Below are 15,577 nucleotides of genomic sequence, written 5' to 3' on the forward strand. Positions count from 1 at the left end.
TATTATTTAATGACCCAGTTAGAGTTCTGAAGAAATGACTTTAATTTATAGATTATTGGAAGCGAAATAAAGAAAAGCTACTTTGCCTTGCTAAATAATTCAAAAGATGTTTCATTGTGAATTATTTTATTTATAAATATTTTTACTGATTTTTTTAGAGAGAGAAGCAGGGAGAGGGAGTGAGAAAGAAAAACATGGATGTAAGAGCAGAACATCAATTGGCTGCCTCCTGCAGACCCCGTACTGGGCGGGGAATCGAGCCCACAACCCGGGCATATGCCCTGACTGGGAATCAAACCAACAACCTTTTGGTGCATGGAATGACATCCAACTAACTGAGCCACACCAGCCAGGGCAGTTATTTTATTTCATGCCATGTTTAAATTGTTTAAATTGGCTCACTAGAACCTAAAAAGAAATGTAATAGAAATAAGATTTAAAACTTAGTTTACTTTGCTTTTATATCACATTAAGAACTTATATTTTCTAGTGGAAAATCTATTGAGAAACACGTTTGAGAATATCCTGCTTGATATTTTTGTTTCTTTTGTGTTAACTCTTCATCAAGGGAAATCTGTTTTTTTTAGTGTGAGAGCAATGATGCATCCTCCCTTGCAGCGTTTGGGGATTAAATATCTAATATGTAAAGTATCACACATTATATCTGACATACAATGGGTGCTTAATAAATTATTGCTCTTATTGATTTACCTAGTTTGTGATATCTACTACAACAACTAGAAGTAACCTTAATTATGCTTTACTATTGAGTTTTCTTTTTTCTCACTCTTCTACAGGTGTATCTACATCAGCAATCAAAATGGCATCAACCAGACTTCCTTCCCCCAAAAACTTAGTGGGTACCCCAACTCAGATTCTTGCACAGTTTCCTAAACAGCATCAACAGTCTCCTAAGCAACAGTTACATCAAGTGCAGCAACAGACACAGCAACAGGTGGCTCAGCCTTCTTCAGTATCTCATCAACAGCAGCCTCAGCAGTCTCCTTTGCCACCTGGTATTAAGCCTACAATTCAAATCAAACAGGAGTCAGGTAACTGGGAAATGTTTACAAGATACTATAATCCTTCTCTTATCACCAGCTCTCAGAATACCACTAATATATATGGATTTACTTCCATATATAGTTTCCTCAAGTACCAGATTTTTAAATTCCAAAATGTATTTTGAGACCCTCCTGTTGGAAATACCTATATAGAAAGAACTGGAGCTTGGAAATAGAAAAGGAATAAAAAGCAGTTTGCACAGCAGGAAGAGGTTTTTTGTTATTTTTTCAATGAACTCTCAAGAGAGATAAAGAATGCTGAGGAAATAAACCCATATTTTAGAATTATACTCTGGGACCTGTTGGGGTCATGGGAAGTGAACACTTGAAAAATTAGTCTGGGGGAGTTGTGTGTTAGAGGGCAGTTCATATTTATGAATAATATGACAAAATTTTCATAAGCAGAAGAGGTGCTAAGATTATAGACTACTAGAGGCCCGGTGCACGAATTCGTGCATGGGTGAGGTCCAGCCGGCCTGCCCTGATCAGGGCCTGGGGCCAGCTGGGGGGAGGGGCCGCAGGTGGATGGCCAGCTGGCCCCGCCCCCAATTGGGGTAGGGGGGCGAGGCTGTGGGCGGTTGGCTGGCCAGCCACACCCCCTGGTCGAACTCCTGGTTGAACTCCCAGGGGACAATTTGCATATTAGCCTTTTATTATATAGGATTGTGTACAATGAAGAAGTTTGTAGGATAACAATTTAGTAGTTTTTTGAAAGCATCTCCAGCACAATGGGAACTCAGAGGTAGGAGTCAATTACTATAAGTTGTCAAATCATAAAAGTATTGAATAGAAGGGCAGGTAGGATGGAGGCTGAGTCACAGGGAAATTAAAAAGCCTCTTAACATACTTAATATCTTTAAAAGAAAGGAAAATGGATGTTTTTTCTCAAATGAATCTGGACTTTCTTTGGTGATAGAACAGTAATTTGGAGGATCTGACATTTTCTATTTTATTTTTTTTGATAGGAACATTTATTTTTTTGAGATAGTTGCTGTATAACATTGTATTAGTTTTAGGTGTACAACATAATGATTTGATTATGTATACTAGTATAAGGGTAGGCAAAAGTAGATTTACAGTTGTGAGTGAGCAAAACAGTTTATTCTTGTATTATTTTCCATTTGAACAACTGTAGACCTCCTTTTCCCTATCCCTGAATACTGCAAAGTGGTTAGTTAATATCTATCACCACACATAGTTACAAACTTACTTTTTTATGATAATTTTGATATCTACTTTCTTAGCAACTTTCAAATATACAGTACAGTATTGTTTGCTATAGTCACAATGCTACACATTACATCCCCAGGACTTATCCTATATAATAAAATGCTAATATGCAAATTGACCAAACGGCTGAACAAGCGGTCGCTATGACATGCACTGACCACCAGGGGGCAGACACTCAGTGTAGGAGCTGCCCCCTGGTGGTCAGTGTGCTCCCACAGGTGGAGCGCTGCTCAGCCAGAAGCTGGGTTCACTGCTGGCGAGCGCAGCAGTGGTGGGGGGAGTCTCTCCCACCTCCAAGGCAGCACAAAGGACCCCTCGGCAGACATCTCCCAAGGTGTCCCAGACCACTAGAGGGCGCAGGCCAGGCTGAGGGACCCCCCTCCCCCCCGGCCCGCTCCAGTGAACAAATGTCGTGCACCAGGCCTCTAGTTTATGTTATAACTGGAAGTTTGTTCCTTTTACCACCTTCACCCATTTTAGCCAGCCTCTCACCTCTTGCTTGTTCTCTTGTATCTGTGAGCTCTGTTAGTTTTTGTTTTGTTTTGTTTTAGATTCTATATATAAGTGAGGTAATATAGTGTTTATGTTTCTCTGACTTATTTCACTTAGCATAATGCCATTCATGTTGTAAATGACAAAATTTCCTTCTTTCTCATGGCTGAATAATATTTCATGGTATCTATATACCACATTTCTTTTATAAAGTATTTTTTTAAAAATTATTCAGACTTCATGTTTTAAGTATTTTCAAAATTTCCCACATTATTTTTCACCCACATATAAGCAAACCTTAAAGTAATGTGTGATGACATAGTGATGAAAGAAACAACTCGTGAGTGAGGATTATTACCAGTTCATCACAGGCCTCAATCACAACCTTGTCAGTGGCAGAACCAGAGGGAGCAGTAATATATGCCACACCGCTCCCTGAAAGGCAGGAAGGCTCAGAGCTGATAGAAACTTCACCAAGTTTGTTAAATCATTCCTTCTTCTCTGCCTTGGTTAATAATTCAGGGACTTCCTCACAGTGCTTTCCATGTTACTAAGTCTTATCCTTGCTAATGGTTCCAGTAACATATTGATCGATGGCATTAGAGATTTCTCCTCTCTTCACTCTGGTGTTAAACTTCATTGAGAACATTCATTCGCCTTATCTCCTTCAAGGCATGTGCAGTGTGTCCGAGACTGCTGTCCTGTGCTTCAATGCCAGTAACCTGATACACGGAGTTAGACTGAGTATATATTTCACAGCAATGGTGGCCATGAAGAGGTCTGTGAGCACACATTCTGGCAAATCTTTATTCTTGGTAAAGTCATTGCTAAATAATGACACCATTATTTCTCTGGCTTAACAAAGACCAAAGAGAATTTGAACATCATTTTCTCTTTTTTTCTTTTTTTAAAGTATATTTTATTGATTTTTTACAGAGAGGAAGGGAGAGGGATAGAGAGTTAGAAACATCCCTGAGTGAGAAATATCGCTCAGTTGCCTCTTGCACACCCCCTACTGGGGATGTGCCCGCAACCAAGGTACATGTCCTTGATCGGAATCGAACCTGGGACCCCTCAGTCTGCAGGCCGACGCTCTATCCATTGAGCCAAACCAGCTAGGGCTAGGGACATCATTTATATCAGATAATGCAACAAAGCCACCAAAGGAAGCCATCCTATTATCCCCTCTTGCTTGTGCATATGCAGTTGATACAGGTGTTAGAGTTTTATACATGTTATAGACCATGCAGACTCTTCTGGATTTTCATATGAATGTAATAATATAATGTGTGGTTTTCTTGTGACTGGCTTTTTTCACTTAATGTTTTCAAGGTTCATACATGTTATACCAGGTATTAGTACTTCATTCTTTTTTATAGGTAAATTTTATTTCACATTTTGTTTATCCATTTGTCCATTGATATACATTTGGATTATTTCTAATGAAGGCTGCTATGAATAATTCTGTGGAAAGTATTCATGTGTAAGTTTCGGGGTATTCCTAGGAGTGGAATTGTTGAGTTATATGGTAATTCTATGTTTAATTCTTTGAGAAACGGCTAAACTGTTTTCCAAAGTGATTACATCATTTTGCATTCCCATCAGCAGTTTCTTTACATCCTTCCCAATACTTGTCATTCTCTGACTTTTTGATTCTAACTATCCTAGTTTGTGTGAAATGGTATTTCATTTTGGTTTTGATTTGCATTTCTCTGATAACTAATGATGTTGAGCATCTTTCCATGTGCTTCTTGGCCGTTTATATATCTTCCTTGGAGAAATGTCTATTTATATCTTTTGCCCACTTTTTAATTGGGCTGTCTTTTATCATTGAGTTGTCTGAGTTTTTTTTTAATATACATATTTTGGATATTAAGCTCTTATCAAATGTATGATTCACAAGTATTTTATCCCATTCTGTGGGTTGTCTTTTCACTTTCTTGATTATGTCTTTTGAAGCACAAAAGTGTTTAATCTTAATGATGTCCAATTCATACATATTATTTTCTTTTGTTGCTCATTTTTTTCAGTGTCATATTTAATAATCTCTTGCCAAATCCCATGTCAGAATGATTTTTTTCAATTATAATTTACATTCAGTATTATTTTGTATTAGTTTCAGGTGTACAGCTTAGTGGTTAGATAATCATATACTTTATGAAGTGTTCCCCTCAATATTTCCAGTACCCATCTGGCACCATATAGAGTTATTACAATATTACGGACTATATTCCCTATACTATACTATACATATCTGTGACATTGTAATTACCTTCTTTTTAAAGGACTGTAGAATTATCTTGTGCAGCTCTGGGCCTGCTATTTTTTGGTGATGGGGGAGGAGCTCTTAAATATTTATTTTAAGGAAATTTGCCTATTTAGACACCTCTTTTCTGAGGTCAATTTTGATAAATAATATTTTTTTAGAAAATTATTTATTTCATCCAAATTTTCAACTTATCTGTAGGACTGAGCAGAGTAGTCTCTTATGATCCTTTTAAATTTTCCTCTGTGGTTATTTCTTTGGAAACTTCTTTTTATGTGCCTTAAGCATTGTTATTGTAATTCACCAATGAGATAATACTAAAAATAATTTTCCCCTCCAACTTCACTGTTTATGATTTATTATAATTAGGATTTCTTTATTTCTCTGATAATAATACTTTATTTATTGAATTCTTGTTATGTACTAGGCACTTTACAATTTTGATTTATTTAATCTTTACAATAGCCCTAGAAGGTATATAGTAGCAGTATATTTATTTCAAATGAGCAAACTGAGTCAGAGAGATTAAGTAATTTGCCTAATTATGCTTAGATGTCATAATTTTAACTTCTTTGTTGGCTATAAGAAATTTAAATTTAATGCTATTAAATAAGTAGATTTGTTTGTTTTCTAATGTCTCAATCTAATTGCCATCCAAATAAGTAATACAATTTTTAGTTGTCTATGGCAGTATATTCAATTCCATGAAATTAAAGTCCTGGTGTAATACATTCAACTCCAGAATTATTTCAGTAAAGTTATGGAGGAAAAAATGTTACCAAAATTTTTCTTCCTCAGTTAACAATTGTTATTTAAAGTTGTAGTTATCATGAAATATTTACATTTTACATTTGGAAAGGCAATACAACAATTATAACATTTAAGTAAAATTTTTGAAAAATGTAAAAAAGAATCATAACCTTACCACCCTAATATTTTTATTTTATTTCTGCATATTGCCTTTAACTTCTTGTCCAAATGCATGTTTTATAGGTACAATAATAATGTATCCTTTATTATGTGTTTGACAAAGTGTGCTATTAAAAATACTTTTAAAAAGCAATCAATTTAAAAATAAATGTTGAAAAAGAAAATGTTCTTGCTCCTTTATAGTTTTCAACAGCCTTTATAGTTTAAGAGGTTAGAAAACTACTTGGTGCAGTTGGGAATATATAAAAGCTACATTAACATTTGTTTTTGACTTCTTATCCTAATCTTTCATGTCCATCTGCATGAAGCATTGTTTATTTGTCTGTAAAAGTTCAGGCCAATGGCTGAAAGCTCTTATATATCATAGACAAAAGAAAAACAATTGTTTTTCTTTAAGAATTCAATAGCTTTTATAATGTTTTAATTGTATTCTTGAATGAGAAATTGGGAATTTGAGAAACAAAAGTAGGTGAAGAATTTTTATCCACATGAACTTTAAAGCTTCTCTTTAGTCAAGACGGAGTAAATGGAGTAAATGTTTATAACTACTGCCCTCTTGGGTTGGTATAAGGCACATGTATTTTAAAAAATAATTTGTACTCATATTTATCTTTCTTCTTTCAAAGGTGTTAAAATCATCACACAACAAGTTCAACCAAGTAAAATCTTACCCAAACCAGTGACAGCAACTCTGCCTACCAGTAGCAATTCCCCTATTATGGTGGTTAGTAGTAATGGTGCAATAATGACAACTAAACTGGTAACCACTCCTACTGGTAAGTTTTCTTGAGCATTAGTTTATTTATTCATTATATATTCATTGAGTAATTTCTCTGTGTTTGACACTGGGGTTACAGATATTATTGAGACAATTCTTCAAAGAGGCCTTTCTTGACTTCCCACTTCCCTCCAACTAAAAAATGTTCTTTCTCTTTTTGTGGTATGGTCATCTATACTTTTCCTTCATAGCACATACTACAATTTCTATTTACTTAGCTACTGTTTGTTGATTTATTTAATATTGTTCACCTTATTAGACCATAAGCTCCCATAAGGATAAGGGAAATAAGGGACCATGTCTGTTTTATTACATATATTTACATTTGTGTGTATGTGTGTGTATGTATGTATACACACACACACACACACACACACATTTATATAAAGAGAAAGAGAGAGAGAGCACGTTCTGTTCTGTTCTATAAGTGATTAGTAAGGATTTGTTGAGTGAATGAAAGTGCAGTCCCAGTTCACAAGGATCTCACTTTGATGAGGTTGAGAGTCTGTATTACATTATAGTGTAGTAAGCATTCCTCAGACTGAGGGAGGCACAGGATGACATTATGCCTAGATAGGAGAGCAACCAGGCTACGCCCAAGGAAGTGACAGACAGCACAGAACATTTATTTATTTATTTATTTATTTTTGTTAATCTTTACCGAAAGATATTTTTTCTATTGATTTTTTAGAGAGAGTAGAAGGGAGGGGAGGAGAGAGAGAGAAACATCAAAGTGAGAGAGACATATCGATCAGTTGCCTCCCACATGCGCCCTGACCAGGGTCAGGGAGTGAACCTGCAACCCAGGTATGTGCCCTTAACGGAATCAAATCTGGGACCTTTTGGTGCATGGGCTGACCCTAACCATTGAGCACATTGGCCAGGACAAGTGTGTAGAACATTTTAGTAATACCATCCTCAATCTTTTCCCTTGTCTATTTAAATGGGATAATAATACCTATGCCCTAAGGTTATTGTAAGTATTAAATGAAATCAAGTGTGTAAAGTCTCTAGCAGAGTGCTCAGTAGCTATTACTATTAATTAATATTAGAATTATTCATTGATATTATTTTAAATTTGCATAACTCTTACCAATTTTTTTGAGGATGGACAGTATTTAGATGATAGAATCTAGATAGTGTAAAATGATACCTGTCTGAAGTTTATAAGCTATCAGCTATTGGCCAGTATGTAAAGGTCTGTACAAACATTGCACTTAATCTCCCTTAGGCTCTATTATTTCCATTTTCAGTGACAAAACAGAGACTTACATTAAGCAACTTGCCCAAGTTCATATAGTCACTAAAAGGCAGAACTGGAATTTGACTCCAGATCTGTTTGATTCCAAACCCAGTGCTTTACAAACAAAAATTGTGGTAAAATATACATAACATGAAGCTTACTATTTTCACCATTTTTAAGTGTGCAGTTTGTTAGTATTGAGTACATTCACATTATTTTGCAGCCATCACCACTGTCTAGCTCCAGAACTTTTTCATCTTCCCAAACTGAAACTCTGTATGCATTAAATAGTAACTAGTCTCACCTTCTTCCAGGATTTGGTAACTGCCATTCTACTTTCTGTCTCTATGCAAAGCCTGTGCTTTAGAGATACCATTATTCTTGTATTAAATCTATCATACTTCCCCCAAAACTTTTTACCACTTGGTACAAAGATATTAATGTTATGTATATATGATTCCTTATGTTATGGAAAGGTAGCAAAAAATAATATGCCTATACTTATGTATCTATATTAGAGTGTTTCTTTTTTTAAAAGACAAACGCTTTAATTTGAAAATTTTTCTGGTTATAATTTAACTGATTCAAACTATCTGTATAACATTTACCTTGCACTAAATTTTTTTTTCTGATTCAGATGTATGTTTGTAAATTTAAACTAATTCTACTTAATGTTCCTCCCTCTTTTGGATAGGGATTGTATTTTTAAGTGGTGAACAACTTGCTAAAATCATTTATTTGGGAAGGGGGTTGTTGAAAATGGTTATCACAGTGACCTCTGAATCTAATTATCATGGAAAAATTTTTTTCAGTTGAAGAAGGTGTTATTTTAGTCATTTTCATTCTCCAAGACAAATAGTTCTTAGTTTAGGAATGGGATTTCTGAGTTACCAGATTTGTAGGAAACTATAACAGGCTCATTTGGTTAGTTTTTAATTCCTCTTTAGGAAAAGGAAAAAATCATAGAAATAGTGGGGAAGAGTGTAAGATCTTTGAGAAAAATATCTTTACAGGTCAGTTAAAGTTAAGGAAATATGGAAATAGTGAACTTTTTAGGCTAAAAAGAAATATTCTTGGCAGCAGCATCTTTAATCTCTAGTAAAATGATGGCATAATTCTTTAAAAGATGGAAATATATTTACAGGGTAGCAGAGTACAAAACAGTAAAAGTTTATAACATTTTAGGCAAACAATACTGCCTTATTTGCTGAGTGCTGACATTGGGTTTGGCATAGAGACAGCATAAAACAGATGCACCTTAAAATCTATAACAGAAATAGCTAAAATGCTCTGGCAAGAAAGACAATTAAGTTTCTTTTGGGATTAAAACTAATGGAAGAAAGGTAGTGGGAGAAGGAACAGAGTTAGTTAACTTTTTCTGGGGTTAGTAATTTGATGCAACACATCACAATATTTCATGTGTAAAATTGTTTCAAATTGACTTGGCTATAGTTCTTTCATGGTGCTTTGAAAACTGGCTGTAAAGTGTTACTTAAGTCTTGACACCTTGAAATTCCATTTTCAAGTTAAAGCAATGTAGATTACATTGAATTATAGTAAAACTGTATAAATTGTCATTCTTCTGTAAGCATTGACAAGTTTTTCTTTTGGCTTTTCCCTTTTTACAGGCACACAGGCAACCTATACCCGGCCCACAGTGAGCCCATCCATAGGTCGGATGGCTGCAACCCCTGGAGCTGCAACCTATGTGAAAACTACAAGTGGTAGCATCATTACAGTAGTACCCAAATCATTAGCTACCTTGGGGGGAAAGATAATTAGCAGTAATATAGTTTCTGGTAGGTATCTCTGAAATATGTACAAGATATAGGTGATTAGTAAGAGGAAGAAACATATTTCAACTGTTGAAAGATTCTGTTTGGTCTCAGTTTTCTGATTAGAAATCTAGAGCTTTTATTTAGTCTTGATGTTTAGCGATCAGTTTTTTAGTTCTAGTATTAAATCTTCACATATTAAGTTTTTGATCATTTTAAAATAGAAATAAATATTGCTTTTAATCAGAGTAGAAAAATTATGGCTTACATTTGCATAGAGATTTTTTCATTATAAAATATTCTTCTATTTGTTCATCTGTTTAGACCTCATAACTCTGAGATAGTTGGCATCATCTCCAGTTTAGAGATACAGATTTAAGGTTACAGAGATGAAATTGACCTTCCAAGATCACACATTCTAAATACTGGAAGAACTAGTATTTATTTATCTAAATGTGTTTGAGGAACCATAACTCATAATTTCAATTACTAATGTCACTTTAGCTTATTAAAAATAAAAATATTTGAATATCTTTGCTTTTCACCACTTATAAGGACTGTTTACTTTTAAAAAATATTTTACTTAGATAGTGAAGGCTAATTGTTGATATTTTGGAATCTTACCTGGATTTTTATGAGCTCATTAATTCCTGAAGTAATTTGCGTTGTGGATTCTGAAGTGAAATGTTAATATGGTTTTTGTTTTCAATGATTATTATTATTACTAGAGGCCTGCTGCACATATTTGTGCATGGGTGGGTTCTGGCTGGCCTGCCCCGATTGGGGCGGGGTGGGCCTGGCTGGGGGGGTGGGAGGGGCTGTGGGAGGTAGGCTGCCTGGCCCTGCCCCTGACCGGGGTCGGGGGCCCGATTGGGGGTGAGGCCAGCTGGGGGGAGGGGCCATGGGCAGTTGGCCAGCCTGCTCCCTGATCAAACTCCCGGTCAAGGGGACAATTTGCATATTAGCCTTTTATTATATAGGATTTTTTTTACCAATAAATTTTTTTTTTTAATTTTAAATTCTTTATTATTTAAAATATTACATATGTCTTCTTCCCCCCCCATTGACCTCTTCAATTATTATTATTTTTTTAATTAAAATGATGTAAAAAATCTTTTGATCAAGCAAAGCCCTGTGGACTTTAACTGTCCACCATTTTTGTAGACTAGCCATATTTTGTACCCCGAGATGAATTGTTCTAACATTTTAAAAATGAAGGGATTGACATTCCTGGCAGTCATATGATGTAGCTGATAACCCAGGGAGTGAAAAAAAAAAAACAAAGCAGGGCATGGTATTGGCATAAAGTACTATATTTAAAGCTGTTAATTTTGGCTCTACTTTTAAGTATAAGTGGGAAAATCTAACATTTGCTACACTGAGGAGGGTGAAACTAGTAGGGAAAGAATTATCATACTCCAGATTTTAAGAGGTTATTTTAAATAACACAGTTAAAACTCGTTATAATGTATTACCTGACAATATCTTTAAATAGTATAGAATACATAGTCAGTTAAACATTTCTTAAAAATGATAATGTTTTTCATCGGTATGTAGCTTTTTATGACTCTTAAGTGTTTTTCTTTACTTATATATGAATTTATGGCACTATATAGCTGGAAGGTATGTTTAGATGTTATAAGGCCTCTGTTTTCAGACGTTTATGATTTAGCTGCTTTTGTACTAGGTTAGAGCAATGCAAAGCAAGCACAGTTTTCTAGAAGCAAAAAGGTGGTCAGATATAATATTTATAGATTTTATCATGTATACATTTTACCCACCTTTCTATTTAACTATAAAGCAGCTCATAGTTGCTGTTTCAAGTATATGGGTATACATGAGAAGAGTTCTTAAATTTTCAGCACTGTAGGATACATTTGGCACACAGTTGAAACAACTCTATTGCATGGAGCTCATTTTGTCTGGACCTCTGCCTCACTGTTTGACACTTTTATTCTAAAGAACTTACCTCATTTCTGACTGTTCTAAACTGATCCTTACGTTACATATCAATTTCCTTTATAAAGGTAGTTCTCCTATTTTATTTTTGTTCTCTGTGACACCAGGATTATAGATTAGTTTATTACTAGTTTTCACTTCTAAGCTGTCTATTTATAGTAAACTGGTAAGCCTGGTTGGATGAATTTAGACAGTTTCTGCTTTCACCCATGAGCAGATAGATGCTGGATTCTAGAGTCTGTACACACCCCAACCCCATACCACTATTTCCCAACAAAGAAAGAATACTTTTCTTAAAATACACTAAAAATCTAGCTGTAAGAATAGAAGACTTTAAAAAGTGAGACATTTTTCCTCATTGTGGGGAATTTGGAAAATATAGAAAGGTACAAAGAAAATTAAAAACTTAGAATTTTTATTATCCAGAGAAATGTGTTGAAATTTAAGTGTATATGTTACAGTCCATTCCTTTTTCTATTCATTTCTTTGTATAAGTGTGTTTATGTGTGTGTGTGTGTATTTAATTTGAGAGCTAATATAATCAGTTTTTCTCTTTTTTATATAATATTCTTTTTCTATTCCATTAAATGTATTTTGATATCCCTTCCACTCTGCTTAATGGCTACACTGTGTTTTAGGTTGCTTACAATTTTTTGTGTTCATTATCAATAATACTGTGATGAACATTATAGATATATTATTATGTGAAGGCCTTACTTTCTTTGTATAATATCCTAGAAAGCAAGTTCATTCTTCCAAAGTGCATTCTATAAATGTCAAGATTTTCCTTTATTGGAATAAGCAATTAAATGGAAGGCATGACATTTTTGCAGTTATTTAAGTCATATGTTAATAGAGTCAAATATTTACTTACATATGTATACATAGGACTAAGATATGTAAGGTTTTTTGTGGGTTGGTTGAAGAATTATGCATATTTTATGGAGATGATTGGATCCTTCATAAAAGAAACATTTGTGAAGCTGGGGGTCCATGATTTTATGCTCATGGGTGAACTCATTATCTTGACTCTGAGGACATTATTAAAAGCCATGACAATAGCAAAACTTGATTTTGATACATTTTTTTTTTTTCTTTCCTCACCCGAGGACATGTTTTCATTGATTTTTTAGAGAGGTAGGGAAAGGGAAACATCGATGTGAGAGAGAAACATTGATCTGTTGCCTCTCATATGTGCTCTGACCAGGGATCAACCCTACAGCCTAGATATGTGCCCTGACCAGGAATGGAACCTGCAACCTTTGGTGTGGGATGATGCTCCAACCAACTGAACCACCAGGCCAGGGCTGATTGTCTTAATTTTTAGTACAATGTCCAAACAAGGAACAAATGTTTAAGTACTTTTTTTTAAAATTCTCACCCAAGGATGATGATGATGATGATGATTATTTATTTTTTTTAGAGAGAGAGGAAAGGGGAGAGAAAGATAGATGTGAGAGAAAAATACAAACTGGTTGCCTCCCATACATTCCACCCCTCCACCCCATAGGGGACTGAACCCACAATCTAGGTATGTGCCCTGACTGGGAATCAAACCTGCAACCTTTTGGTGCATGGAACAGTGCTCCAATCAACTGAGCTACCTGGCCAGGGAATATATTCTTTTTAATTCATTTATTAATTTGCTTATCTTTGAGCAAAACAACATAAAACATTACCCAAGACATTATAGTCAATAATGTTGAGATAACTGGGTATGGGGCCAGGTGGATACTCAGGGCAGTGGGGAACCACTCTGTAGAGTGCATGGTTTTCTGGCCACTTTGTGGTACATCTGGAACTGGCTCAGAATGGTATTGAATGTAAACTGTGGTTGAAAAATCAAAAACAAAACATTACCCAAGAGACCAAGATTGTTAGGGTGACCTAAGAATCTGTGATTTAAACAAAGCTGTGGTACATGTACATAGTTGAGTATTACTTGGCCATAAAAAAGAATGAAATCTTACTATTTGTGACAGCATGGATGAACCTACAGGGTATTATACTAAATGAAATAAGTCAGTCACAGAAAGACAAATACCATGTTTTCACTTATATGTGGAATCTAAAGAACAGTATATAAACAAACAAAACAGAAACAGACTCACAGATATAGAGAACAGACAGATGGTTACCAGAAGGAAAGGGATTTGGAGGATGGGGTGAAAAAGGTGAAGGGATTGAGAAGTGTATGTGTTTAGATAGTAAATAAAATTAATTGTAGACACTGGAAAAAAAAAAGAATCTGTGCATAATAAGATCTGGGTTAATAGTAAATAGTAAAAAATAGTAAAATTTGTGTTTTTTAAGCCTACCTACCATAATACTTTTATTGTTAAGTAGGAATCCCAGGAATGCATCAGTGTCATAGCCTATGTGATTCACAGTTATTTGCATCCATTATATCTTGGCTCGTTATAAGTAAAGATTGTATATATAAATGGGTTCTGTGATGCACCATGAGCCAGATGCTGGGTGGGTTGCTGTGATACATAGGAATGTACATGAGGTGCATTCTCTGCCCTAAAGAATGCTAAGCTTGTGTACTTTCTGTTGCAACATGAGAACTATAGACTGAATTCTATGAAAGCATAGAGGAAGACCTTTTAAAAAAACAAGTAGTACTGCTTTCTTCAATATAACATAGGTATCACCTGAGATATAGCAACATGCTCACTGGAATTTTAGAGTTTTATAAGTTGACCATTCTAATCAATTATAAATTGTATTCTATATATATATATATATATATATATATATATATATATATATATATATATATATATGGCTAAGTGACTATCCAACTGCACTGACCACCAGGGGGCAGACACTCAATGCAGGAGCTGCTGAGCTGCAGTGACTTGGCAGTGGTGGTTCTCGGGTGATGCACCCCGGAACCAGAGAGGAGGGAGCCCGATTCCAGGGTGCGTCACCCGAGAGCCACCCTCTCACAACCCGGGACCTCTCGGGGTATGTTAGCCGATTTCGGCCCGATCTCCGCAGGCCAGGCTGAGGGACCCCACCTGCCAGAGGGACCCTGCTCACTCTGAAGACGCCCTTTTGAGCTGTGGCGCTGCCCCAGGTGCGGCAGGCCAGGGAGGAACTGTGGGAGGTTGCCTCAAGGGCATATCCGGCCTGTCTTGCCCAGTCCCGCCCCACTGGCCACCTTCTAATTTCCTTTCAATGTGCACAAATCCGTGTACCGAGGCACTAGTTTCAATATAATGCTGTACTTGCTTTGCCTTATGCTATGCCTCCTCCCACATTTATTAAGCTGATGTCCTTGTACTTTGGTGTAGTTAAAGCTTGGTTTACATATCCTTGAGACAGCTTTTCATGCTTACTTTCTAAAAAGTTTTTCTTAGCCAAAATTAGGTGAGGCTGCATTGCCAAAGCTGGCATCATAATCAGTCACACATGAGGGACTGGAGTTAATTAAGAGTTAAAGTTGATATAAGCGAATAATGGGCAGCCTGGTTTTTGTGGCTCTTAGCTTACTGCTTAGATGCTACAGATAAAGGAAGAAACATTTGTGAAGCTGGGGGTCCATAGATAAAAGTGCTTTTTTTGTGTAACCTGAGTGTTACTTTGGACTGATGAGATATTAGATGATGGCAAGTGTATTACAAAGATATTAGAGCAAGATTATCAGAAATTGACATATAACTAGAATATTCTTTTTTTTAATTGTTTTATTACTTAAAGTATTACAAAGAGTATTACATATGTCTCCCTTTTTTTCCCCCCCCACCCTTGACAATCCCCTGGCCTCCCCTACCCCCCAGTGTCTTATGTCCATTGGTTATGCTTAATATGCATGCATACAAGTCCTTCGGT

At 35.6% G+C, this 15,577-nt stretch overlaps 1 protein-coding gene across 9 annotated transcripts in view; it reads left to right on the forward strand.

Moving 5' to 3' along the window:
• EMSY (EMSY, BRCA2 interacting transcriptional repressor) overlaps nt 1–15,577 on the forward strand; it is a 79,951-nt gene that overhangs the window by 34,122 nt on the left and 30,252 nt on the right. For all 9 annotated transcript variants that reach the window (XM_014457854.2, XM_014457857.2, XM_006091048.3 and 6 more), the window contains 3 exons: nt 798–1,052; nt 6,609–6,758; nt 9,632–9,802. In XM_014457854.2, coding sequence (XP_014313340.1) covers nt 798–1,052; nt 6,609–6,758; nt 9,632–9,802 — 576 coding nt within the window. The remainder of the gene's footprint in view (nt 1–797; nt 1,053–6,608; nt 6,759–9,631; nt 9,803–15,577) is intronic.

Source organism: Myotis lucifugus, unplaced genomic scaffold, assembly GCF_000147115.1.
Source record: "Myotis lucifugus unplaced genomic scaffold, Myoluc2.0 scaffold_86, whole genome shotgun sequence".
Classification (NCBI taxonomy): domain Eukaryota; kingdom Metazoa; phylum Chordata; class Mammalia; order Chiroptera; family Vespertilionidae; genus Myotis; species Myotis lucifugus.